This window comes from Rhinoraja longicauda, chromosome 36, assembly GCF_053455715.1.
Source record: "Rhinoraja longicauda isolate Sanriku21f chromosome 36, sRhiLon1.1, whole genome shotgun sequence".
Lineage (NCBI taxonomy): Eukaryota > Metazoa > Chordata > Chondrichthyes > Rajiformes > Arhynchobatidae > Rhinoraja > Rhinoraja longicauda.
Window position 1 is genome coordinate 956,139 of NC_135988.1, and position 27,921 is coordinate 984,059.

Sequence of the window (27,921 nt, forward strand, 5' to 3'; positions counted from 1 at the left end):
CTTACAGTGCAGCATCCGTAGTCAGGATCGAACCTGAGTCTCCGGCGCTGCATTCGCTGTAAAGCAGCAACTGTACCGCTGCGCTACCGTGTTGAAAGACACATAAAGATTTATAGGGTATTGTAAACTTGCCATATAAGGCAGTGATGGAAAAATACTGGCACATGTATTTAGGGTATAAAAGGTGTGTAAATGTAAGCTTTCGGAGAGACTACACTAGCTTCCTGAGTGTTTTTGAACACTCCGGTATCTAGGCTCTCTCCCATCTGGGTGAGTAGAATAAAGAGGTTAAACGAATTCGGTTGTCTGCCTGTTTCTTCTAATAGGTCACGGACTACAACAATAAGAACAAACACAAGTGTAGTTGTTGTTCAAAAGCTCCGCATCCCCAGCGTGAGCGGCGGCGAGGGAAGTTTCACTTGTGTTTGTTCTTATTTTGCTGCGTTAGAGGGAGACGGGGCCGGGGAAGAGAGTGGAGCAGATCTCGCTGGCGCTGGGAGAGCAGCCACCGCAAGTGACGACGCTCCTTCACCGGACCCTCTGACACCCTCCCCCTCCCTGCGCTTCTGCTCTCACTCGCTGCTCCCCCACCCCCCCCCCCCCTCACTCTCTCTCTCTCCCCGGGGTGAGCTGTGGCAGTGGCGGTGAGGAGGGAAGTTTCCTTGGGTTTGTTGTTTGCGAGGGGGCGCTGCCATCTCTCGCCTTGTCCCGGCTCTGGGTCGGTGGCGATCCGCTCTTGTGGAGATCTGTCCTTTTTCTTTGCTTCAGCCACTGGACAGATCTCCACACTCTCTGGAGCTTCTGCCTCCAGTCCCCGCCGCCTAAGAGCTTGCTGCGGGCCATAGTTTGGAGATCCCTGCTCTAGGTACACATTTGGAACTCGTACTTTTGCGTTCATCTCTGGCCTGTCCAACCATCTGCCTATCACTCCCCCACCCCTGCCTGTGTTCACATATAACCTGCCAGGCTTCGTCCTGCCCCTCCACTCGAGCTTTCTATCTTCCCACCCCTGCAATCAATCTGAAGAAGGGCCCCCACTATGTTCTCCAGGGGTGCTGCCTGACCCACTGAGTAACTCACGAATTTTGTCTTTCCACACAAATAATACTTCCCTCACCCAAGCATACATTCAGAAGATAGACACAAAAAGCTGGAGTAACTCAGCGGGGCAGGCAGCATCTCTGGAGAGAAGGAATGCGTGACGTTTCGAGTCAAGACCCATCAGACTGGTTATGGGAAACGAGAGATATAGACGGTGATGTGGAGAGATAAAGAACAATGAATGAAAGGTTGCAAAAAAGTAATTATGATAAAGGACATTGTTAGCTGCTTGTAGGATGAAAATGAAAAGCTAGTATGACAGGTAGGGGAGGTATAGAGAAAGAGGGAATGCCGGGGCTACCTGAAGTGAGAGTAATCAAAACTCATACCACTGGGCTGTAAGCTGCCCAAGCAAAATATGAGATGCTGTTCCTCCAATTTGCGTATAGCCTCACTGACATTGGAGGAGACCTAGGACAGAAAGGTCAGTGTAGGAATGGGAAGGAGAATTAAAGTGTCCAGCTTTAATTCTGAAGGTTGTTTTAGATGCATAAGAAATAGGACCAATGAAGCATTTTCTAGCTATCACCTTGAGTGCAGACTTGTGAAGAATAAAATTGTCAAAAAACTTAATACAAAGGCATTTCACATTTTAATTGGAGCAACAGGTTACATGTAAGAGAAGGTGTGACAGCTTAATCTTAGACTCACCATCAGCTTAAATGTACACATGGCAAAGGGATTCTTGTAAAAATCACTTGGTTAACTTTAAACTCTAGATACATTTTGAATAAACCGTAGAAGCCTATGATAAAGAACTAAATACTGCTGAAAGCAGCCAACACACACTGCTGCTTAAGCCTTCTGCCACACTTAAACATAGAACAGTTACTGGAAAATAACAAAAGCATATCAATTTATTTTTTTTAAATCGGGTGTTAAAAGTGAAGTAGGTCACTATCTAATTACAGATGGATGTGTGGGAAGTTCCAAATAGAGCAACAGCCAGCAGGAGGGACCTTGGATTGAACTGTTCAGTCAGAGTCACTCTCGCCTTCGCTGTCTGCCTCTTTGACATCAATGCTGAATTTGTACTCCTGGTCACAGCCCATGTACGCATCACTCATGAAATACAGTGTGTAGTGTTGGGTACTGGGAGCTGGTGCAAGAAAGTCTAGTTTCACCTGAAAAATAATTAGTAGAATTGATTACATGAAGGCAGTATTATGCAACAGCTAACTGTTAATCTATGTTAGTTTTAAGTCATTTTCACATTTTATGTGCACACACAATTTGTTGTGGGCTGTCAGTTGCTCGCAAGTGTTGGCATGAAAACAACAGTAAAGAATTATGTAGCTTTGTCCCTTTGGAGGTTTGGTGTTTGTTCAGCACCAGCTCCAATGTCACAGAGTAAATGAAGAGATTCCTGTAGGAGCCAACCTTGTGGTCTACAAATGTCCATGTACAAGTATACATATTGAATCTCTTCAATATGGTATGGTAGGATTACAGGAACATAGTTCGTTAAAAGTAGCGTCACAGGTGGTCAAAATGGCTTTTGGCACATTGGCCTTCACCATCAGAGTAATGAATACAGAAGTTGGAAGGTCATGTTGCAGTTGCCACATTCAGTGTATGGCGTTCAGTTTTAGGCATCGTGTTATAGGAAAGAGGTTGTCAAACTGGAAAGGGTGCAGAGTAGAATTACAAGGATATTGCCAGGACTCGAGGAGCTGAGTTATAGGGTGAGGTTGAGCAGGCTAGGACTATATTCCTTGGAGCGCAGGGGTAATTGTATAGAGGTGTACAAAATCATGAGATTAGATCGGAGTAGGGGAATCGTGACTAGAGGACATAGGTAGGAGGTAGGCAGGTAGTATCGCAACGTTTAAGAAACATTTAGACAGGTACATGGATAGGACAGGTTTAGAGGGATATGGGCCAAACACAGGTAGGTGGGACTAGTGTAGATGGGACATGTTGGCTGGTGTGGGCAAGTTGGGCTGAAGGACCTGTTTCAACACTGCATTCATGGTCACTTATGCATCATTGTCAATACTCATGAAGAATCATCTCCCTCCCTCGAGCAAAGGGATGGACAAACCTTTGCCTTCTGCTGTAGGGTCAGCCTCTTGATGGAGATCAAGCTGTTTGACTTGGGGTCGCCAACCACCACCCACCATCCTTCCTCACGTTTCTGAAGAAGAGTGAACAAAGTTCAGATAATTAGAGAGTACAATTAAAAGCACTGGCAATGGCTGAGGGTTTCTGAGTGGTTGATATACTCACTTGAGGGAACAAGGGTGCAATGACAGGCCCAGTCACCTCTTCCTCACGCTCCAGTTGTACCATCACCACCACCGACGAGCCGCTGCACAAAAATGCACATTATGTCCACATGAGTAGCTGACAGCTGTTGCCGTTAAAAACATATGCACATCAGACCAGACTTAGCCCGTTATTTGGAGCACTCTTGGCTTCCTGTTTTCTCTCATTCAATCACGGCACCTAAACAGATGTGGGGAAACCCACGCTTTGTCTTTTATTTCCTTCAACGTTGAGTCAGTTTTCATTTCCCTTTGTATGAGCTGCAGTCATGGAGGTCATGGTTAATGGCACACTGGCAATCAAGCTGATGTCCTAATGCCTGCACTATGTTACATTTCTGTTCCTGATGAACTTCTAGAGGTTTATAAGATTCTGAGAAACAGACAGGGTAGATTGTCAGCCTTTTCTGCAACGTAGCGAAAATCTAAAATGGGCTTGAGTGAGAGGAGAAACATAAAGAACATCTGAATGGAAAGGTTTTTCACACAGAGGGTGGTGGTTACATGGACCAAGCTTCTAGAGCATATGCCAGCATAAATAATGATTTTTGAAAAGCATTTGGGCTACTACTTGGATAGGAAAGTAGTGGGCTGCAGGCAAATGGGATTTGTATTAATGGGCAACAGTCAGCATGGACGTGGGGCTGAAGAGAACCACATTAAACTGCCTTGCCAACTATTAACCCACTTTCACTCATTAAACCTGTCAATATCTCTGCTGTTCCCTTGGCCAATCAATACTTTGTCTTTTAGTAAATTACTCTCACCTTTTGATGATTTCTTTCTCAATCACCTCATAGGACAGCTCAATGTTGGGGTACCGGTTACAGAATCGGGCCACATCCATCATCTGTGCGTCGTTGAGCTGAAGGAGTATGTTGCGTTCGTCATCCTCCATTTCCATGATATCGAAGATACTGTCAGTTCCCTGCAGGAAAATCACTGCATGTTACCAACAAATACAGCCCTTCTGTTACAGCCAACTCATTCAGTCACTTCCCAAACTAGAGCAAACAGGAAGGGAAACTTTCACATTCACAAGATTAGAACATAGAACAGCACAGGAATGGGCTCTTTGCACACAACGTGCGGAACATGATGCCAAGACCAACTCTTCTCTGCCTGCTGACAATTTATATTTCTCCATTGCCTGTATATCCATATGCTATCTAAAAGCCTTTTAAATGACACCATTGTAACTACCCTATTTATGCCTCTCATAATTTTCTATACAATTTAATTTTATATTCAATACGTAATCAATATATAATATTCAATTCATTGATTTGAAAGAATCATTGAATCAATACACTCGCATCAGGTCTCCCCTCAGCCTCTGATGCTGCTGAGCAAACAAAGCACGTTTGTGCATCCTCTCCTTACTCAAATCCAGGCAGCATTCTGGTAATCCTCTTCTGCACCCTCTCCAAGACCACCACATCCTTCCTGTAATGAGGTGATCAGAACTGCACACAAATCCGGATGCGGTCTAACTAAAATCCTATTAAGCTGCAACATGATTTCCTGATTCTTATACTGATGAAGGCAAGCCTTCTTTATGTTGCCACTTTCAGGGAGCTATAAACCTAAACCCAAGACTCCTCGGTACATCAATGCTGTTAAGGGTCTTGTCATTAACTATACTTTTCCTTTACATTTAACCTCCCAAAGTGCAATATTTGTCCAAAGTTGCTCGGATTAAACTCCATCTGCCCATTTTTGTAGCTGATCTATCTCCCACTGTATACTTCGGCAGCCTTCCTTCCTCACTGCTTGCAAATCAGCAATCGTGATTTTTTCAAAATATCCATTATATTTCTAGGAATTACTCATTCCGCTCAAAGTGTACATCTCAATTTCTCTCCCCTGTTCTGGTGCCAATATAAGGTCTCAACTAATTAACTATTTGGCAGTAGATAATGTAAAGGAAAGGCTTTATTGCTGCAGTCCTGAGTGTTTAGTTGTAGTCACTGTATCATTATAACAGTGTCCAGTGGGCACATGCCCTTTCCCCCACACTCCATTTCATTGCCGCTGCCAGTACAAGTTAAGTTTGAGCATTTGGTACCCAGCCGGGTTCTTACCCTGTCCGTACAGCGCTTGACATGTTCAGATGTGAAATGTGGAAGCTGCTTCAGGTACGAGTCCTTGGACCACATGGCCTGTGTGACCATCTGGGCCAGTTCCATTGCAGCCAGCGCTGGGCTGAGCCAGCCATTGCTGGACAGCACATCCACACAAGCTTGGATTAAACGGATCGCCTGGGGAAAGAAGCAGTACAGTGCAGGTCAGCACATTCAAGAACGATCCAAGTCTGGCCAACCACAGGCTAAACAGTTTACAACACTAGGTCTGTGAGTGGCTCACTTTGCTGAGGATCTCCTCTGTGTCTGACTGCAGCTCAGCGCTCAGCTGCATGCGGGACAGGTGAGCCTGCAGGAGGAGGTTCGTCTTCACATGGGGGTCGTTGAATTTTGGGTTGTTCAGTTTGTGAGGAACCTTCTGGTACAGCTGTTAATTACAAGGAACATAAGACAGTCAATGCATTGATTGATTGGCAGCCTAACCCTGCTCCTGTCCCCACCAACAGCCTCGAGCCATTCCCAATTACCACTGACCTGTCTCAGCAGATTATCCTCATGGTGCCTGATGGGAATATTTTCATACTCTGCCGCATTGGAGATGATTTCAATCAGGCCCCGGATCTTGGTTTTGGCGTTCAGAGACATACTGAACAGTTCTATAAATCAAACCACGCACACAAAACAAAAATCAGTTTCCAATACACCCATTCCTGCAGCACAACTAACATCACCTGACAACTGGGACTGGCACAGACGTGTCGGGCCAAGGGGCCTGTTTCCGTGCTGTATATCACAGTGGAAATAGGCCACAGCCCCTCAATGGCACAGAGATGTATTAGCGAATCAATCTGTTGCAATGGAGTTTGGAATGTACTTACACAAGTTTGTTGTGGGAATGAAACTCACAATGAATCTCATATTTCGCTTGGGTAGATCACACTAGCAGTATGAACATTGACTTCTCTAACTTCAAATAGCCCTTGCTTTCCCTCTCTCTCCAACCCCTCCCCAGTTCTCCCACCAGTCTTACTGTCTCCGACTACATTCTATCTCTGTCCCGCCCACTCCCCTGACATCAGTCAGAAGAAGGGTCTTGACCCGAAATGTCTCCAGAGATGCTGCCTGTCCCGCTGAGTTACGCCAGCATTTTGTGTTTACCTTCGATTTAAACCAGCATCTGCAGTTCTTTCCTACACATTTCCTTCACAATGAATCTGTCGTTTTCTGGAGCTTACCAATGGTGGTGTAATTGATGTAATAATAAGCTGCGATCATTCCCAAGTTCAGGGGAGCCACATCCATCTCATCCTCGATGCTGATGCACTTGGACTGCTCCAGGTCATTCAGAGTATTTTCCACCAGCTGTGAGAGGTGATCTGAGAGATGTCTGTGCGACACACCTACAATGCAAACACAGCATATAGTATAGTTGGAGGCAGAGCTCAGCTATTACATTCAGATATACTTACTCGCAACACCAGAAAATCAATTCTTAAACAGAAATTAGATGAAGTAGTATCAGGTGAATTGATATTACAGGTTACACTGATGGAGCCACAGGCAGCAGGAGAAATCTCACTGCCCAAGTGCCTCTAACAAGTGCATGCTGAAAAGTGGCGCCCCGCAACAGAATCCTGGTCACTTTCATTCTCCTATTTAAGATACTCGATGGTTTCAATTGAAGCATAATTTTAATCGAAGTTTCTAATTGCTATTTCAAAAATATTTTAAAATTTGTATTTGTGGACGAAAGGATAATAGAATAGTTGAGATCAGGTAAAGAATGAAGAAAGAACTCACATTTTTATTAACCTGTTTTCTACTTTAGCTTTAGAGATACAGCGCGGAACAGGCCCTTCAGCCCACCGGGTCCGCGCCGACCAGCAATTCCCGCACATTAACACTATCCTACACCCACTAGGGACAATATTTATATTTACCAAGCCAATTAACCTACAAACCTGTACGTCTTTGGAGTGTGGGAGGAAACCAAAGATCTCGGAGAAAACCCACGCAGGTCACGGGGGGAATGTACAAACTTCGTACAGACAGCACCCGTAGTCGGGATCAAACCTGAGTCTCCGGCGCTGCATTCGCTGTAAGACAGCAACTCTACCGCTGCGCCACCGTGACCACCCTTAATACCCTCAGATATTCTACATCACAAAGTACTTGAAGTGTAGTTACTGCTACAATACAGTAAATGCAGCCGGTAAATTGCTCACGTTAAGATTTCACAAACGGCAAGGAGTCAAATGGCTTGTTTGAGGAAAAGGTTGGTGGGAGAGAAGGATGGGAGGGAATGAAAGGAGAGAACACCATTATTATCCAAATAACACTGTCCGGGTGCAGTCCTGTTGAGGGAAGTGCCCTGTGAGAAAGGTACGAGTCTTTGGCTGCGAGGAGGCGGAGGTGAGGGGGCTGAGGTGAGGAGGTTACGCTTGTTTTTGAGCCTGAATTGTTTTTGACTTCACTAAAGTAATGGCGGACAAGTTGGTGCAGTGTGTTTCCTGCAGGATGTGGGAAGGTAGGGACACCGCTGGAGGTTCTGGGAGCGACACTTGCAAGAACTGTGTCCAGGTGCGTCTCCTGAATGGACGTGTGGTGGAGTTGGAAAAGCTCCGGCCATCCGGGAATGCGAGAGTTTCCTGGACAGGACCTACTGTGAGGCTGTCACGCCAAGGGTCCAGGTCGAGTGAAGGTGGGAGACCGTTTCAGGGGGAGCAAACGTGGACTACAGGAGACCCCGGTAGCTGTGCCTATTGCAAACAGGTACACCCTCTTGGGAGCTGTTGGGGCAGAAGACGCTTCCATTCCGAGCGGCGGACGTGTTGGCAGATCTAACGCAGGCAAGGAAACTCGACCGGGGAGACCGAAGTCAGGAAGAGCCATAGTAGTGGGTGACTCCATTGTCCGAGGTACGGACAGTAGATTCTGTGGCCGCAGGCGGGACTCGAGGATGGTCTGTTGCCTCCCTGGTGCCAGGGTTCAAGACATCACGGAGCTGCTTCAGAACATCCTAGCGAGGGAAGGTGATCAACCGGAAGTGGTTGTGCACGTGGGCACGAACGACGTCGGGAGGAAGAGGAAGGAGATACTGCGACGTGAGTTTAGAGAGTTAGGAAGAAGACTGAGAAGTAGGACGTCGAAGGTGGTTGTCTCTGGACTGCTACCTGTACCTCGTGCTAGTGAGGGCAGGAACAGAGAGATCGGGGATATGAATGTATGGCTGAGGGGCTGGTGCAGCGAGCAGGGATTTAGATTTCTATCTCTTCTGGGGTAGGGGTGACCTGTACAAAAGGGACGGGTTACACCTTAACAGCAGAGGGACCAACATTCTGGCAGGTAGGTTTGCTAGTGCTACAAGTGTGGCTTTAAACTAAGTAGTGGGGGGGAGGGGTTGACAAACTGGGAATATGGAGATGGAGTTAAAGGGGAAGCAAATACAGGAGAAATTGCAAAGGACTCTCGAATGAATGGGGAGGGAAGTTCTAGAAGGGATAAGAGAGTAAGGTCAGGGCCAATTGTGGCTGGTGTGAGAGGGGAGGTGAATACGGAAATTAAAGTGTTGTATTTAAATGCGTGAAGTATAAGAAATAAAGTGGTTGAGCTTGAGGCTCAGTTAGACATTGGCAAGTATGATGTTGTGGGAATCACTGAGACATGGCTGGGAACTGAATATTCAGGGGTACACAACATATAGAAAAGACAGACAGGTGGGCAGAGGGGGTGGGGTCGCTCTGTTGGTGAGGAATGATATTCACTCCCTTGCAAGGGGTGACATAGAATCAGGAGATGTTGAATCAGTATGGGTAGAAATGAGGAATTGTAAGGGTAAAAAGACCCTTATGGGACTAATCTACAGGTCCCCAAACAGTAGCCTCGACATAGGGTGCAAGTTGAATGAGGAGCTAAAATTGGCATGTCACAAATGTAATGCTACGGTGGTTATGGGAGATTTCAACATGCAGGTAGACTGGGAAAATCAGGTTGGTAATGGACCCCAGGAAAGAGTTTGTGGAGTGTCTCCGAGATGGATTCTTAGAACAGCTTGTACTGGAGCCTACTAGGAAGAAGGCAATTCTGGATTTAGTGTTGTGTAATGAACCTGATCTGATAAGGGGACTCGAGGTAAAAGAGCCATTAGGATGCAGTGATCACAATATGATAGGTTTTACTCTACAAATTGAGAGGGAGAAGGGAAAATCGGAAGTGTCAGTATTACAGTATAGCAAAGGGGATTACAGAGGCATGAGCTGGCAAGAATCGACTGGAAGGAGGCCCTCGCAGGGAAGACGGTGGAACAGCAATGGCAGGTATTCCTGGGAATAATGCAGAAGTTGCAGGATCAATTTATCCCAAAGAGGAGGAAAGATTCCAAGGGGAGTAAGAGACACCCGTGGCTGACAAGGGAAATCAAGGACAGCATAAAAATAAAAGAGCAGAAGTACAACAAAGCAAAGAAGAGTGGGAAGCCAGACGATTGGGACTTTTTTAAAGAGTAACAGAAAATGACTAAGAAGGCAATACGGGGAGAAAAGATGAGGTACGAGGGTAAACTAGCCAATAATATAAAGGAGGATAGTAAAAGCTTTTTTAGGTATGTAAAGAGGAAAAAAATATTCAAGGCAAATGTGGGTCCCTTGAAGGCAGAAGTGGGGGAATTTATTATGGGAAACAAGGAAATGGCAGACGAGTTGAACCGGTACTTTGGATCTGTCTTCACTAAGAAAGATACAAGCAATCTCCCAGATGTTCTAGTGGGCAGAGATCCTAGGGTGACGGAGGAACTGAAGGAAATTCACATTAGGCAGGAAATGGTGTTGGGTAGACTGATGGGACTGAAGGCTGATAAATCCCCAGGGCCTGATGGTCTGCATCCCAGAGTACTTAAGGAGGTGGCGCTAGAAATTGTGGACGCATTGGTGATCATTTTCCAATGTTCTATAGATTCAGGATCAATTCTTGTGGATTGGAGGGTAGCTAATGTTGTCCCACTTTTTAAGAAAGGAGGGAGAGAGAAAACGGGAAATTATAGACCAGTTAGTCTGACATCAGTGGTGGAGAAGATGCTGGAGTCAACTATAGAAGACGAAATTGCGGAGCATTTGGATAGTAGTAACAGGATTGTTCCGAGTTAGCATGGATTTACGAAGGGGAAATCATGCTTGACTAATCTTCTGGAATTCTTTGAGGATGTAACCAGGAAAATTGACAGGGGACAGTCGGTGGATGTGGTGTACCTTGACTTTCAGAAAGCCTTTGACAAGGTTCCACATAGGAGATTAGTGGGCAAAATTAGAGCACATGGTATTGGAGGTAGGGTACTGACATGGATAGAAAATTGGTTGACAGACAGAAAGCAAAGAGTGGGGATAAATGGGTCTCTTTCAGCATGGCAGGCAGTAACTAGTGGGGTACCGCAAGGCTCGGTGCTGGGACCGCAGCTATTTACAATAAACATTAATGACTTGGATGAAGGGATTAAAAGTACCATTAGCAAATTTGCAGATGATACAAAGCTGGGTGGTAGTGTGAACTGTGAGGAAGATACTATGAGGTTGCAGGGTGACTTGGACAGGTTGTGTGAGTGGGTGGATGCATGGCAGATGCAGTTTAATGTGGATAAGTGTGAGGTTATCCACTTTGGTGGTAAGAATAGGAAGGCAATAGGAAGAATAGGAAGAGTATTATCTGAATGGTGTCAAGTTAGATACAGGGGACGTACAACGAGATCTGGGTGTCCTAGTGCATCAGTCACTGAAAGGAAGCATGCAGGTACAGCAGGCAGTGAAGAAAGCCAATGGAATGTTGGCCTTCATAACAAGAGGAGTTGAGTATAGGAGCAAAGAGGTCCTTCTGCAGTTGTACAGAGCCGTAGTGAGACCGCACCTGGAGTACTGTGTGCAGTTTTGGTCTCCAAATTTGAGGAAGGATATTGAGGGCGTGCAGCGTAAGTTTACTAGGTTAATTCCCGGAATGGCGGGACTATCATATGTTGAAAGACTGGAGCGACTAGGCTTGTATACACTGGAATTTAGAAGGATGAGAGGAGATCTTATCGAAACGTATAAGATTATTAAAGGGGGAGGCAGGAAACATGTTAGAGGCAGGAAACATGTTCCCAATGTTGGGGGAATCCAGAACAAGGGGCCACAGTTTCAGAATAAAGAGTAGGCCATTTAGAACTGAGATGAGGAAAAACCTTTGCAGTCAGAGTTGTTAATCTGTGGAATTCTCTGCCTCAGAAGGCAGTGGAGCCCAATTCTCTGAATGCATTCAAGAGACAGCTGGATAGAGCTCTTAAGGATAGCAGAGTCAGGGGGTATGGGGAGAAGGCAGGAACGGGGTACTGATTGAGAATGATCAGCCATGATCACATTGAATGGCGGTGCTGGCTCGAAGGGCCGAATTGTCTATTGTCTATTTCATATCAGCCAAAGATTTCAGAAACTGTATTTTAATATCTCATCTGAAAGTCTGCAGCTCTGACAAAGCAGTGTTCCCTCAGTACTACACTGGAATGGCAGCTTGGATTATGCAGTGGAATTTAAACATTAACTCATCAGCCAAAAGGTGCAAGTGCCAGTGAGAAAATTCTGCTGAATAAATCATCCAAAGGGTCATACACATACCCTGTAAATTGTAGTAATTTGGATTCTGAGTCATCCTTCGGTAAAGGAAGGTCCAAGTCAGGTAGTCCACAGCATCCTGCTTGTTTTCAATGGTTTTGGTGACAATCTCGGCATTGAAATGGTCATGCAGGCAGTGGTCAAGATGGGACTCAACTGGCAGTGGCTCATACAGGAACTTCTTGAAGAAATCCTGGAACAAAGGATGAATCCAAGCATCAGTAACTGTACAGATAATGTTAGATACATAGAAAATGGGTGCAGGAGGAGGCCATTCGACCCAGCACTGCCATTCAATGTGATCATGGCAGATCATCCACAATCAGTACCCTGTTCCTGCTTTCTCCCCATATCCCTTGATTCCGCTAGCCCTAAGAGCTCTATCCAACTCTCTCTTGAAAGCATCCAGTGAATTGGCCTCCACTGTCTTCTGAGTCAGAGAATTCCACAAATTCACAACTCTCTGGGTGAAAAAGTTTTTCCTCATCTCAGTTCTAAATGGCCGACCCCTTATTCTTAAACTGTGGCCCCTGGTTCTGGACTCCTCCAACATCAGGAGCATGTTTCCTGCATCCAGTGTGCCCAATCCCTTAATAATTTTATATGTTTCTATAAGATCCTCTCATCCTTCTAAATTCCAGTGAATACAAGCCCAGTCTTTCCATTCTTTCATCATATGTCAGTCCCACCATCCCGGGAATTAACCTGGTGAACCTACGCTGCACTCCCTCAATAGCAAGAATGTCCTTCCTTAAATTAGGAGACCAAAACAGCACACAATACTCCAGGTGTGGTCTCACCAGGGCCCTGTACAACTGCAGTAGGACCTCTTTGCTCCTACACTCAATTCCTCTCGTTATGAAGGCCAACATGCTATTAGCTTTCTTCACTGCCTGCTGCAGCTACATGCTTACTTTCAGTTACTGATAGAAACATAGAAAATAGGTGCAGGAGGAAGCCATTCGGCCCTTCGAGCCAAAATCGCCATTCATTGTGAACATGGCTGATCATCCACAATCAGTAACATGTGCCCAACTTCTCCCCATATCCCTTGATTCCATTAGCCCCCAGAGCTCTATCGAACTCTCTCTTAAATTCATCCAGTGATTTGGCCTCCACTGCCCTCAGTGGCAGATAATTCTACAAATTCACAACTCTCTGGGTGAAAAAGTTCCTTCTCACCTCAGTTTTAAATGGCCTCCCCTTTATTCTAAGACTGTGGCTTCTGGACTCCCCAACATTGGGAACATTTTTCCTGCATCTAGCTTGTCCAGTCCTTTTATAATTTTATATGTCTCTATAAGATCCCCTCTCATCCTTTTAAACTCCAGTGAATACAAGCCTAGTCTTTTCAATCTTTCCTCCTATGACAGTCCCGCCATCCCAGGGATCAATCTCGTGAACCTACGCTGCACTGCCTCAATTACAAGGGTGTTCTTCCTCAAATTAGGAGACCAAAACTGTACACAATACTCCAGATGTGGTCTTACCAGGGCCCTATACAACTGCAGAAGAACCTCTTTCCTCTTAAACTGAAATCCTCTCGTTATGAAGGCCAAAATGCCATTAGCTTTCTTCACTGCCTGCTGTACCTGCACGCCAACTTTCAGTGACTGGTGTACAAGGTCACCCAGGTCACGCTGCACCTCCCCCTTACCTAACCTAACACCATTGAGATAGTAATCTGCCTCCTTGTTTTTGCCGCCAAAGTGGATAACCTCACATTAAACCACATTATACTGCATCTGCCACGCATCTGCCCACTCACTCAACCTGTCCAGGTCACCCTGCAACCTCCTAACATCCTCTTCACAGTTTACACTGCCACCCAGCTTTGTGTCGTCTGCAAACTTGCTAGTGTTACTTCTAATTCCTTCATCCAAATCATTAATATATATGGTAAACAGTTGCGGCCCCAACACAGAGCCTTGCGGCACTCCACTCGCCACTGCCTGCCATTCTGAAAAGGAACCGTTTATAGACAATAGACAATAGGTGCAGGAGTAGGCTATTCGGCCCTTCGAGCCAGCACCACCATTCAATGTGATCATGGCTGATCATTCTCAATCAGTACCCCGTTCCTGCCTTCTCCCCATACCCCCTGACTCTGCCATCCTTAAGAGCTCTATCTAGCTCTCTCTTGAATGCATTCAGAGAATTGGCCTCCACTGCCTTCTGAGGCAGTGAATTCCACAGATTTACAACTCTCTGACTGAAAAAGGTTTTCCTCATCTCCCTTCTAAATGGCCTACCCCTTCTTCTTAAACTGTGGGCCCCTGATTCTGGGATCCTGATTCCCAACATTGGGAACATGTTTCCTGCCTCTAACGTGTCAAACCCCTTAATAATCTTATACGTTTCGATAAGATCCCCTCTCATCCTTCTAAATTCCAGTGTATATAAGCCTAGTCGCTCCAGTCTTTCAACATATGACAGCACCACCATTCCTGGAATTAACCTAGTAAACTTACGCTGCACGCCCTCAATAGCAAGAATATCCTTCCTCAAATTTGGGGACCAAAACTGCACACAGTACTCTAGGTGCAGTCTCATTCCTGCTCTTTGCTTCCTGTCTGCCAACCAATTCTCTATCCATGTCAACACTCTACCCCCAATACCATGTGCTCCAATTTTGCTCACCAATCTCCCGTGTGGGACCTTATCAAAGGCTTTCTGAAAGTCTGGATACACTGCATCCACTGGCTCCCCTTCATCCATTTTACTGGTCACATCCTCAAAAAATTCCAGAAGATTAGTCAAGCATGATTTCCCTTTCATAAATCCATGCTGACTTGGACTTATCCTTTTACTGCTATCCAAATGCACCGTTATTACCTCTTTAATAATTGACTCCAGCATCTTCCCCACCACCGATGTCAGGCTAACTGGTCTGTAATTCCCCGTTTTCTCTCTCGCTCCTTTCTTGAAAAGTGGGATAACATTAGCTATCCTCCAATCCACAGGAACTGATCCTGAATCTATTGAACATTGGAAAATGATCACCAATGCGTCCACTATTTCTAGAGCCACCTCACTGAGTACCCTGGGATGCAGACCATCAGGCCCAGGGGATTTATCATCCTTCAGTCCCATCAGTCTACCCAGGACTATTTCTCGCCTAATGTAAATATCTTTCAGTTCCTCGACCCCCCTAGATCCTCTGTCCTCTAGTACGTCTGGGAGATTGTTTGTGTCGTCCTTAGTGAGGACAGATCCGAAGTACCTGTTCAACTCTTCTGCCATTTCCTTGTTACCCATAATAATTTCACCCGTGTCTGCCTTCAAGGGACCCACATTTGTCTTTGTTAATCTTTTTCTCTTAACATATCTAACATTTTACTGTCCTTCTTTATATTCTTGGCCAGCTTCCCCTCGTACTTCATCTTTTCAGCCCGTATTGCCTGTTTTGTTACCTTCTGTTGTCCTTTGAAAGTTTCCCAATCCTCTGGCTTCCCGCTACTCTTTGCTGTGTTATACATCTTTTGTTTTAGTTTTATTCCATCCCTAACTTCCCTTGTCAGCCACGGTTGCCTCCTACTCCCCTTACAATCTTTGTTCCTTTTCATGGAATGAAATGATCCTGCATCCTCCGGATTATGCCCAGAAATTCCTGCCATTGCTGTTCCACCGTCAATCCTGCTAGGATCCCTTTCCAGTCGACCTTGGCCAGCTCCTCTCTCATGCCTTCATAGTCCTCTTTGTTCAACTGCAACACTGACACTTCCAATTTAACCTTCTCCCTCTCAAATTGCAGATTAAAACTAATCAAATTATGATCACTACCTCCAAGCGGTTCCTTTATCTCGAGTTCTCTTATCAAATCTGGTTCATTGGACAACACTAATTCCAGAATTGCCCTTTTCTGGTAGGCTCCATTACAAGCTGCTCTAAGAATCCATCTCGGAGGCACTCGACAAACTCTCTTTCTTGGGGTCCAGAACCAACATGATTTTCCCAGTCTACCTGCACATTGAAATCCCCCATCACCACAGTGGCATTACCTTTGTTACATTCCAGCTTTAACTCCTGCTGCAACTTACACCCTACATCCGGGCTGCTATTTGGGGGTCTGTAGACAACTCCAATTAGTGTCTTCTTACCTTTGCAATTCCTCAACTCAATCCACAGTGACTCTACCTCGTCAGTCCCGATGTCACCCTTCACAAGGGACCGAATTTCGTCCCTCACCAACAGAGCTACCCCACCTCCTCTGCCCACCTGCCTGTCCTTTCTATAGGATGTATAACCCTATTAAGTTTCCAGGCTCGATCCTCCTGTACCCTCATGCAGAGAGTACATATCTCTGTAATATGTACAAGGCACACCCAGGTCTTGTTGCACTTCCCCTTTTCTAATCTGACACCATTCAGATAATAATCTGCCTTCTTGTTCTTGCCACCAAAGTGGATAATCTCACATTTATCCACATTATACTGCATCTGCCATGCTTCTGTCCACTCACCCAACCTATCCAAGTCACCCTGCATCCTCATAGCATCCTCTTCACAGTTCACACTGCCACCCAGCTTTGTGTCATCTGCAAATTTGTTAATGGTACTTTTAATTTCTTCATCTATATCATTAATATATATTATAAATAGCTGCAGTCCCAGCACCGAGCCTTGCGGCACTCCACAAGTCACAACCTGCCATTCTGAAAGGGATCTGTTAATTCCTGCTCTTAGTTTCCTATCCATGTCAATACCCTACTCCCCAATACCATGTGCTCTAATTTTCCCCACTAATGCGCCGCTATTACCTGTTTAATAATTGACTCCAGCATCTTCCCCACCACCGATGTCAGACTAACTGGTTTATAATTCCCTGCTTTCTCTCTCCCTCCTTTCTTGAAAAGTGGGATAACATTAGCTACCCTCCAATCCACAGGAACTGATCCAGTATCTATAGAACATTGGAAACTGATCACCAATGCGTCCACGATTTCTAGAGCCACCTCCCTGAGTACCTGGGATACAGACCATCAGGCCCTGGGGATTTATCAGCCTTCAGTCTCATCAGTCTACCCAATACTATTTCCCCACTAATGTCAATTTTTTTCAGTTCCTCTGTATCCCTTGGTCCTCTGTCCCTTAGTACATCTGGGAGATTGTTTGTGTCTTCCTTGATGAAGACGGGACCAAAGTACCTGTTCAACTCGTCTGCCATTTCCTTGTTCCCCATAATAAGGGGACCTACACAGTAAATGGTCGACCTCTGGGTGGTGTTGTAGAGCAGAGGGATCTAGGAGTACAAGTGCATGTTTCCTTGAAGCTGGAGTCGCAGGTAGATAAGGTGGTCAAAAAGGCTTTTGGCATTTTTTGGCCTTCATCCGTCAGAGTATTGAGTATAGAAGTGGGAAGTCATGTTGCAGTTGTATAAGACGTTGGTGAGACCGCATTTAGAATATTGTGTTCAGTTCTGGGCACCATGTTATAGGAAAAACATCGTTAAGCTTGAAAGGGTTCAGAAAAGATTTACGAGGATGTTGCCAGGACTAGAGGGTGTGAACTATAGGGAAAGGTTGAGGAGGCTGGGTCTCTAATCTATGGAGAGTAGGAGGATGAGGGGTGATCTTATAGAGGTATACAAAATCATGAGAGGAATAAATTGGGTAGATGCACAGTCTTTTATCCAAAGTAGGGGAATCGAGGACCAGCGGACATAGATAGGTTCAAGGTGAAGGGGAAAAGATTTAATATGAATCCGAGGGGTAACCTTTTCACACAGAGGGTGGTGGGTGTATGGAACAAGCTGCCAGAGGAGGTAATTGAGGCTGGGACTATCCCATCGTTTAAGAAACAGTTGGACAGGTACATGGATAGGACATGTTTGGAGGGTTATAGTCCAAGCGCAGGCAAGCTGGGACATTGTTGGCCGGTGTGGGCGAGTTGGGCCAAAGGGCCTGTTTCCACACTATCACTCTATGACTATGACTCTAATAGATTCACCTGTTTCTGTCTTCAAGGGACCCACATTTGTCTTAACTAATCTGTTCCTTTTACTATCTAGAAGCTTTTACTATGACTCTATGACTATCTTCCTTTATATTCTTGGCCAGCTTACCTTCGTACTTTATCGTTTCTCCCCGTATTGCCTTTTTAGTTACCTTCTGTTGTTCTTTAAAAGCTTCCCAATCCTCTGGCTTCCCGCTCATCTTTGCTATGTTATACGTCTTCTCTTTTAGTCTTATACTGTCTTTGACTTCCCTTGTCAGCCACGGTTGCCTCTTACTCCCCTTAGATTCTTTCCTCCTCTTTCGAATGAAATGATCCTGCATCTTCTGGATTATTCCCAGAAATTCCTGCCATTGCTGTTCCCCCGTCATCCCTGCAGAAGCACAACAAAGATGCAACCCATGATGCTCACCTTTTTAGACCCTTGACACATAATAACACAACGTCCCTCGTCATCTTGCAATGGCCGGTTAGCACGTCCCACCATCTGCAGAACATCATAAATGGGGTAATCCACATACCTAAAATAATAAAAGTACAAGTCAATTGGTAACTCAGATAAATGTACAGTACTCTGAACAAATAGCTAACGAGCATGGAACTGATTTACACTTCAAGTGAAGATAGACACAAAAAGCTGGAGTAACTCAGTGGGACAGGCAGCACCCTGGAGAGAAGGAATAGGTGATATTTCAGGTCGGGACCATTCTTTATGGCCCTCTTTAAAAATTCCAGTTATCGTGTATATTATGTCCTCAAGCGTATTCCTTTTTCCTCATCAGAATCTTGAATACACACTCACCCATCATCCCTCCACCAGACCTCACCTCACAATAGTCCTTACACACTTCAAGTGAACGGGGATGTGCATTCACGATTCTGATGAGGAATAAGTAATACACTTGAGGAAAGGCAATCTGCTTCACTCAGCAGACCTGCGGTCATCTGGCGACATACTATACACGATAACTGGAATTAAAGAGGTGCAGTGATGCAGAAGACCATGAGGGGCACAGGTGGGGCAGACAGTAGAAAACTCCTTGGTTTTGACAAACTCTTGGCAAAGGTTTAGTCAGAAACAGGCTTCGAAGGGATCTGAAGAAAGTGTTTTTTTAATCCAGTGGCTGGAAAGTGGAAGGCAGAGACTCCCACAACAGTTTAGAAGCATCTTTACGAGCACTTTAATCACCGAGGGGTGAGGGGCTGGTTTCCGTGCTCTATGTCTGTTTACCCTCAGAGAATTAAATCAATTATACATGCCCAATGAGTCTCAGAGTGAGTGAATACAAGGTCAGAGAAACTATGAAGGCATTTGAAATGGACAGGCAGACATTTTGGGTGGAGACTCTTCTTCGGGAGCCTGATGAAAGCTCCCGACCAGAAACTTCACCTGTCCATTTGCTCCACAGATGCTGCCTGACCTGCTATGTTCTTCCAACCTATGTTTCACTCAAGATCCGTAGTTTCTGGTGTATCTACAAACTAGGGACTTGTATTAGAAAACACAACTCTACAGGGTATTATCAACTGACTCCTTTGACAGCAATAAAAACAACATGCAAGGATATGATCGCCCACCCAGAGTGGGCATCAGCAAAGTATGAACTGGAAAAGAAAAATCTGTTCTTATATATCGTTTAACACTTAAAACTACTTCACCACCAATTGAGTTCCTTCAAATGCAATCAATGCTATTACACAGGAAATGCATTAGCTACAAGTCCAAAGTCATCCAGGAGGCTGTTGCACAAGGTTCAAGATATTGACGATAATACATTTGTGTGGGAAGTGGATTCATTAACTGCAAGAAAGCAGTGGTAATCTGGCCAGTTGGCAGCCTGTAACCACTGGTGTATACGGGGACCAGCACTGGAATTTCAGCTATCGGTGTTAATGTTTCAGACTGACGAAGGGTCTCGACCCGAAACGTCACCCATTCCTTCTCTCCAGAGATGCTGCCTGTTACTCCAGCATTTTGTGTCTACCTTCGATTTAAACCAGCATCAGCAGTTCTTTCCTACACTTAATGTTTCAGACCACCGGCCCGGGGGGCATCAGAGCTTGCTAATGACAACTTGCAGACCAATTATCTGAGGTCTTCACAAAAATCTTCAACCTGTCCCTTTTAAAATCCACCATCCCTCCCTGCCTGAAGTCCGCCACAATCATCCCACTGCCGAAAAAGTCTGTCATCAGCGGCCTTAACGACTACCGTCCGGTAGCACTCACACCGGTCATCACAAAGTGCTTCGAGAGACTGGTCCTGCAGCACATCAAAGCCAGCCTCCCACCCACCTTCGACCCATACCAGTTTGCCTACAGAGCAAATAGGTCTACAGGGGATGCCATCGACACTGCTCTTCACACTGCACTGACCCACCTTGAACACCAGGGGAGCTATGTGAGGATGCTCTTCCTCGACTTCAGCTCTGCCTTTAACACGGTCATCCCGAGCAGACTGGTCACCAAACTTTCCGACCTTGGATTTTCCCAAACCATCTGCCAATGGATCAAGGACTTCCTGACCAACCGCCCCCAGACCGTCAAAATAGGCCCTCACCTCTCCTCCACCATTACACTGAGCACCGGCTCACCACAGGGCTGTGTGTTCAGCCCCATCCTTTACTCCCTCTACACTCACGACTGCGCCCCCACCCATCCCACCAACACCATCATCAAGTTCGCGGATGACACGACTGTGGTTGGACTCATCTCAGGAGGAGATGAGACAGCCTACAGGGATGAAATCCAAAGGCTGGCAGCATGGTGTTCAGTGAACAATCTTGTCCTGAACTCCTCCAAAACAAAGGAACTTATAATAGACTTCAGGAAAACCAGTGCAGAACACGACCCACTCTACATCAATGGGGTCTGTGTGGAAAGGGTACCCGCTTTCAGGTTCCTGGGTACGCACATCGCAGAGGATCTTACCTGGTCTACCAACACCATCACCACAGTGAAGAAGGCACAGCAGAGACTCCACTTCCTGAGGATCCTCAGGAAGACCAACCTGCAGGAGAAGCTCATGATGTCCTTCTATCGCTGCTCCATCGAGAGTGTGCTGGCATACTGTATAACCACATGGTATGCCAGCTGCTCAGAAAAGGCCAGGAAGGCCCTTCAGAGGGTCATCACGACGGCCCAGAAGATCATCGGCTGCTCACTGCCCTCCCTGGAGCACCTGTTCAGCCTACGCTGCCTCAGTAGAGCAGGCAAAATAATAAAAGACCCATCCCACCCCGGCCACCGTCTGTTTGTTCATCTGCCCTCTGGTCGACGTTTCAGGTCGATCAAATCCCGAACAAACAGACTTAAGAACAGTTTTTACCCCAGGGCCATACGAGAACTGAACACTACTTTCTGCACTAGGCAACTCTGTTAAAACTTTTGTACTTAATATAATTGCATTTATTTGTTTTTGCATTTATTGCATATATGTTTTTACGCACCGTCAGGATTGGCTATTTTTTAATTTCGTTGTACTCGTTGCAATGACAATAAATGAATATTATTATTATTATTATATTATTATTATTATTAAAAGGTTGGAGTGAATCCTGAGAAGCCTGACTGCAAAGGGATATAAACAGATGACGCCATTGGGAGAAGTATGGCAGATGAGGTAATGTGGAGAAACGCGAGGTAATGTGGAGAAACGCAAGGTTATCTAGGCCGCTACTGCACAGGGAAATACTGCTACAACTGTTGGTCACTTTGGTAGGGTCACGCCTGGGGTACTAAGGCAAGATCAATGTCTAAATGTGTATTCTGCAGGAAACCATTTCTCTGAGAGGGTTGTAAATCTTGGAATCCTCTATGTCAGAAAGCTGTGAATGAGGTGTCATTAGAGCACTCAGGCACGTTAGTAGTGGAATCAAAGCAACATACAGAGTGCTGGCCTTTGCAGTAAAGAATAAACTCCGATCACCTTCAGTCTTACTAAATGGCAGAGCAGGCATCTGCTCTGATGTTGTATATTCTCTGTAATGTGCACAAACAGCAGTTGATGTGGACAAAATCTGTGCTGATATTAAATGACAACAAAACTCACTATCCTTCAAAATAATATTGGGACATCTACATTTACCTGAGGTGGTTTAGCATCTCAACCAAAAAAAAGTTAAAAAACCAACAGAACTAATTAGTGGAAATGGGTTGGTTATAAACCCACCCACTGCTCGAATGCATGGACTGGTACAGACAGTTTTAAACTGATCAGAAACATAAACAGAAGAGGCCCATGAGACCAAGAGTGTTGATTCAGGCCTCATCTGACAACACAGTCGTGACGATGCATTCTCTAAGGTACTGCACTCCACTCCCTTAATGTTGGAACTGACTAATTCCGTACATAAAATCAAACGACTCACGCATGGATTTTGCCATTGTAGTACTGGGTATCCATGATGCTGACAAGGTGTGAGGAGATATTCATGCCCCAGCACAGGCTGCGTGATGCCACCACCACCTGCACTGCCCCTGCAAGCAAACACACCAAATTACGAGTTTAGTTCAGAGATACAGCACAGAAACAGGTCCATCGTCCCCCTACCCGGTCCACACCGACCAGCGACAATAGGGACAATTTACAATTTTACCAAGCCAATTACCCTACAATCCTGTACCTCTGGAGAGTGGGAGGAAACCGGAGCTCCCGAAGAAAACACGTAGGTCATGGGGAGAACGTACAAACTCCGTACAGACAGCACCCGTAGTCAGGATTGAACCACGGGTCTCTGTAAGGCTGTAGCTCTACCACTGCACCACCTAAATTAATCATCACTTTCACATCGTTGCTTCATAGAAACATAGAAAAATAGGTGCAGGAGTAGGCCATTCGGTCCTTCGAGTCAGCACCGCCATTCAATATGATCATGGCTGATCATCTAAATTCAGTACCCCATACCTGCTTTTTCCCCACATCCTTTGATTCCTTTAGGCCCAAGAGCAAAATCTTAACTCTCCCTTGAAAACATCCAGTGAATTGGTCTTCACTGCCTTCTGTGGCAGAGAACTCCACAGATTCACAACTCTCTGGATCAAAAGGTTTTTGCTCATCTCAGTCCTAAATGGCCTCCACCTTATTCTTAAACTGTGACCCCTGGCTCTGGATTCCCCCAACATCAGGAACATTTTTCCTGCATCTAGCCTGTCCAATCGCTTAAGAATTTTATATGTTTCTATAAGATCCTCTCTTATCCTTCTAAATTCCAGTGAATACAAGCCCCGTCGACCCATTCTTTCATCATGTCAGTCCCGCCATCCCGGGAATTAACCTGATGAACCTACGCTACACTCCCTCAATAGCAATAATGTCCTTCCTCAAATTGGGAGACCAAAATTGCACACAATACTCCAGGTGCGGTCTCAACAGGGCCCTGTACAATTGCAGTAGGACCTCCTTGCTCCTAAACTCAAATCCTCTCGTAATGAAGGCCAACATGCCATTGGCTTTCTTCACTGCCTGCTGTACCTGCATGCTTAATTTCAGTGACTGATGCACTAGGACACCCAGGTCTCGTTGCACCTCCCCTTTTCCTAATCTGACACCATTCAGATATTAATCTGCCTTCCTGTTCCTGCCAGCAAAGTGGATAACCTCACATTTATCCACATTATACTGCATCTGCCATGCATCTGTCCACTCACCCAACCTATCCAAGACGTTTAAAGACGTCTGTAATATTTGCCTTTGTAAAGGATGAATGTATAACTGAGATAAAGGAGTGTGGCAGAGGGAGGTCGGAAAGAAAAAAAAAGTGGGAGATGGATCAGGAGAGCGTGAAAAGGGGAGATGGAGGGGGCAGTAAGAAGGCTTTGGATAAGGACTCACATGGTGAGCTGGGTCACAAAGCTAAGGTCAGCTGGCTAACTGGATCCCTCATGGGAACAAGAAAAATGAATTCTGGAAGAATTCAGCAGTTCAAGCAGCATCTGTGGGGGTATAAAGTTGCAGGTCCAGCAGGAAAAAGAACAGGGCTAGGGGTAGTGAGGGTGGGATGTGAGATGGAGGGAAGGGGCTGAGAGATTGAGTGGAACAAAGGGTGGAGGTGGTGGAGAGATATGGGAGAGTTGGATAGAATAGTAGGAGAGGGGTGGAGGGAGACAGGAATAGAAGGAGGGGGTCCAGGAAAGAGGAGGGCAGTAGAGGGAGGGTGCAGCGTGATGGAGAGGGATGAAGAGAAGGGGGATAGAGGGAGGCAGGGATCAATGCACTGCCGGAAGCAATGGATCTTAACACCGCACAGAAACTTATCTTGGCTTGACAGGAACTTGTCAGGATCTGAGTCTTACCGGAGCGGAAGAGCTGCTCCACAACCCTCCGTTCAATTGGGCTGAGGCCCTCATGCAGATAACCAACTCCATTAGCAAGCGTCTCCTTCAAAGTGTTGTCATTCAACTTATCCAGGAATGGAATAAGATCTTTTTCCGTACAGTGCAGGAACCTGCAGGCCAGGAAGACAGAAATAAAGCTGGTCATCAGTTTAATCCATGACACCCGGTACATTGGAATACAGATATTTAACACCGAACAGTAGATATTGAGACGGTTAAACCGTGGCTGGTTGGAAGTTAAAGGTTTTGGTTTATTATTTGTCACATGTACCGAGGTACAGTGAAAACCTTTGTTATCATGCTATTCAATTAGGTCAGATAATACTTCCAGTTCTCTCCCCCCCTGCAATCAGTCTGAAGGGTTCCAACCCAAAATGTCACCTATCCATGTTCTCTTGGGACGCTACCTGACCTGCTGAGTTACTCCAGCACTTCGTCTCATTTTTTGTAAACCAACATCTGCAGTTCCTTGCGTCCCGATGATACTATACATAGATATAATCAAGCCAAACTCAAGTACAATAGGTAGATCACAGGAAAAGATACAGAGTGCAGAATATATATCTCAGCATTGTAGCACGCCAGTTCCAGAAACAAATTAAAACACTGCAGTTGAATTTTAGTCATGCAAACCAGGCAAATCCTACTTACAACCGCAAGGATCTTCTGATCATAGGATTCCAGTGCAATCGGGACCTTATGCGCGAATTTCCACACCCGCGAAATATACCGGAAGAGATAGCCAGGACACCGGGCTCTCCGTGGATAGTTGTCGGCGCGAACATGCGTCGCAGGCGGAGGAGAAACAGGAAGCAAAAGCGAGGACGCCGGTCCGGTATACTTGCCAAGCTAAAGAGACAGCCACACAAACCACCGCTACCCAGCATGTTTCTCACCAACGCCAGATCCATCATCAACAAAATGGACGAACTAAAACTACAGATATCAGCAAATAAACTCGTGGAGGACTGTTGCATTCTCTTAGTAACAGAGACATGGCTTCATCCACTTATCCCAGACGGAGCCATTGAGCTAGCCGGGCGTACAGCGTTTCGTTGGGACAGAAACATCGACTCCGGTAAGAGCAAGGGGGGGGGGGGGGTGGGGTTATGCATTTACGTGCACAACAACTGGTGCACTAACATCCAAATCATGGACAGCCATTGTTCTCCTGATCTGGAGTCCCTAACAGTTAAATGCAGGCCTTTTTACCTTCCTCGTGAATTTACAGGGGTTATAGTAACAGCAGTCTACATCCCACCGAATGCTAACGCTAGCACAGCTTTAGGCTACCTGCTCGGTGCAATAAACTCACAACAGAGCACATATCCAGAAGCAGCCCACATCATAGCCGGGGACTTCAATCATGCAGACCTAAAGTCAGTTCTCCCGAAACTTGAACAACACATAAGATGTGCTACCAGGGGGAAAAACACACTAGACAAGGTTTATTCAAATATCAGCACCACTACCACACCTGGGGCAGTCAGATCACCTGTCCATATTCTTAACTCCAGCATACACCCCACTCAGGAGGAAAGCTCCAGTCACCATAAAGACTGTTAAGACATGGCCTGAAGGAGCTTCCTCGCAGCTGCAGGATTGCTTCGAAAGGACCAACTGGGATATTTTTGAGGATCAGGACTTGGAGGAGTACACATCAACTGTACTTTGCTACATCCAAAACTGTGTTGACAATGTCACCGTCGACAAACGCATCCGCTTGTATCCCAATCAGAAGCCCTGGATGACAAAGGATGTCAGGTCTCTCCTCAAGGACCGTAACACCGCCTTCAGGTCTAGTGATAGAGCTCTATACAGTGCTGCTAGAACCAACCTGAAGAGAGGCATCAAGGATGCCAAAGCGTCCTACAAGAGGAAGATTGAGGACCACTTTACCAACAATGATCCACGGCGGGTATGGCAAGGCATCCAGCACATCACCAACTACAAGACCAGCAACCGCACGACTGCCGACGGCGACGCCTCGCTGGCAGAGGAACTTAACTGTTTTTTTGCTCGTTTCGAGGTGAAAGCTACAGTGGCAGACATAACACCCTCTCCAGCACCTGACAGCAACACCTTCACTGTGCAGGAGTATGATGTTAAGCGCGTGCTCAGAGCAGTGAATCCCAGGAAAGCTGCAGGCCCCGATGGTGTGACGGGCAGAGTGCTGAGGGAATGTGCAGACCAATTATCTGAGGTCTTCACAAAAATCTTCAACCTGTCCCTTTTAAAATCCACCATCCCTCCCTGCCTGAAGTCCGCCACAATCATCCCACTGCCGAAAAAGTCTGTCATCAGCGGCCTTAACGACTACCGTCCGGTAGCACTCACACCGGTCATCACAAAGTGCTTCGAGAGACTGGTCCTGCAGCACATCAAAGCCAGCCTCCCACCCACCTTCGACCCATACCAGTTTGCCTACAGAGCAAATAGGTCTACAGGGGATGCCATCGACACTGCTCTTCACACTGCACTGACCCACCTTGAACACCAGGGGAGCTATGTGAGGATGCTCTTCCTCGACTTCAGCTCTGCCTTTAACACGGTCATCCCGAGCAGACTGGTCACCAAACTTTCTGACCTTGGATTTTCCCAAACCATCTGCCAATGGATCAAGGACTTCCTGACCAACCGCCCCCAGACCGTCAAAATAGGCCCTCACCTATCCTCCACCATTACACTGAGCACCGGCTCACCACAGGGCTGTGTGTTGAGCCCCATCCTTTACTCCCTCTACACTCACGACTGCGCCCCCACCCATCCCACCAACACCATCATCAAGTTCGCGGATGACACGACTGTGGTTGGACTCATCTCAGGAGGAGATGAGACAGCCTATAGGGATGAAATCCAAAGGCTGGCAGCATGGTGTTCAGTGAACAATCTTGTCCTGAACTCCTCCAAAACAAAGGAACTTATAATTGACTTCAGGAAAACCAGTGTAGAATACGACCCACTCTACATCAATGGGGTCTGTGTGGAAAGGGTACCCGCTTTCAGGTTCCTGGGTACGCACATCGCAGAGGATCTTACCTGGTCTACCAACACCATCACCACAGTAAAGAAGGCACAGCAGAGACTCCACTTCCTGAGGATCCTCAGGAAAACCAACCTGCAGGAGAAGCTCATGATGTCCTTCTATCGCTGCTCCATCGAGAGTGTGCTGGCATACTGTATAACCACATGGTATGCCAGCTGCTCAGAAAAGGACAGGAAGGCCCTTCAGAGGGTCATCACAACGGCCCAGAAGATCATCGGCTGCTCACTGCCCTCCCTGGAGCACCTGTTCAGCCTACGCTGCCTCAGTAGAGCAGGCAAAATAATAAAAGATCCATCCCACCCCGGCCACCGTCTGTTTGTTCATCTGCCCTCTGGTCGACGTTTCAGGTCGATCAAATCCCGAACAAACAGACTTAAGAACAGTTTTTACCCCAGGGCCATACGAGAACTGAACACTACCTTCTGCACTAGGCAACACCGTTAAAAAATCTTTGTACTTAATATAATTGTATTTATTTGTTTTTGCATTTATTGCATATAT

General features: G+C 46.0%; 1 protein-coding gene across 1 annotated transcript in view; it reads right to left on the reverse strand.

Annotated features, from left to right (window-relative positions):
* Positions 1–1,685: 1,685 nt before the first annotated feature.
* Positions 1,686–27,921, reverse strand: part of snrnp200 (small nuclear ribonucleoprotein 200 (U5)) — a 90,785-nt gene continuing 64,549 nt past the window's right edge. Inside the window, exons 34-45 of the mRNA XM_078429177.1 lie at positions 24,333–24,484; positions 22,409–22,517; positions 18,451–18,559; positions 12,088–12,277; positions 6,688–6,852; positions 5,987–6,108; positions 5,736–5,879; positions 5,453–5,629; positions 4,136–4,296; positions 3,331–3,412; positions 3,146–3,238; positions 1,686–2,225 (exon numbers count right to left, since the gene is read on the reverse strand). Of these exons, the coding sequence (XP_078285303.1) occupies positions 2,076–2,225; positions 3,146–3,238; positions 3,331–3,412; positions 4,136–4,296; positions 5,453–5,629; positions 5,736–5,879; positions 5,987–6,108; positions 6,688–6,852; positions 12,088–12,277; positions 18,451–18,559; positions 22,409–22,517; positions 24,333–24,484 (1,654 nt within the window). The 3' untranslated portion in view covers positions 1,686–2,075. The remainder of the gene's footprint in view (positions 2,226–3,145; positions 3,239–3,330; positions 3,413–4,135; positions 4,297–5,452; positions 5,630–5,735; positions 5,880–5,986; positions 6,109–6,687; positions 6,853–12,087; positions 12,278–18,450; positions 18,560–22,408; positions 22,518–24,332; positions 24,485–27,921) is intronic.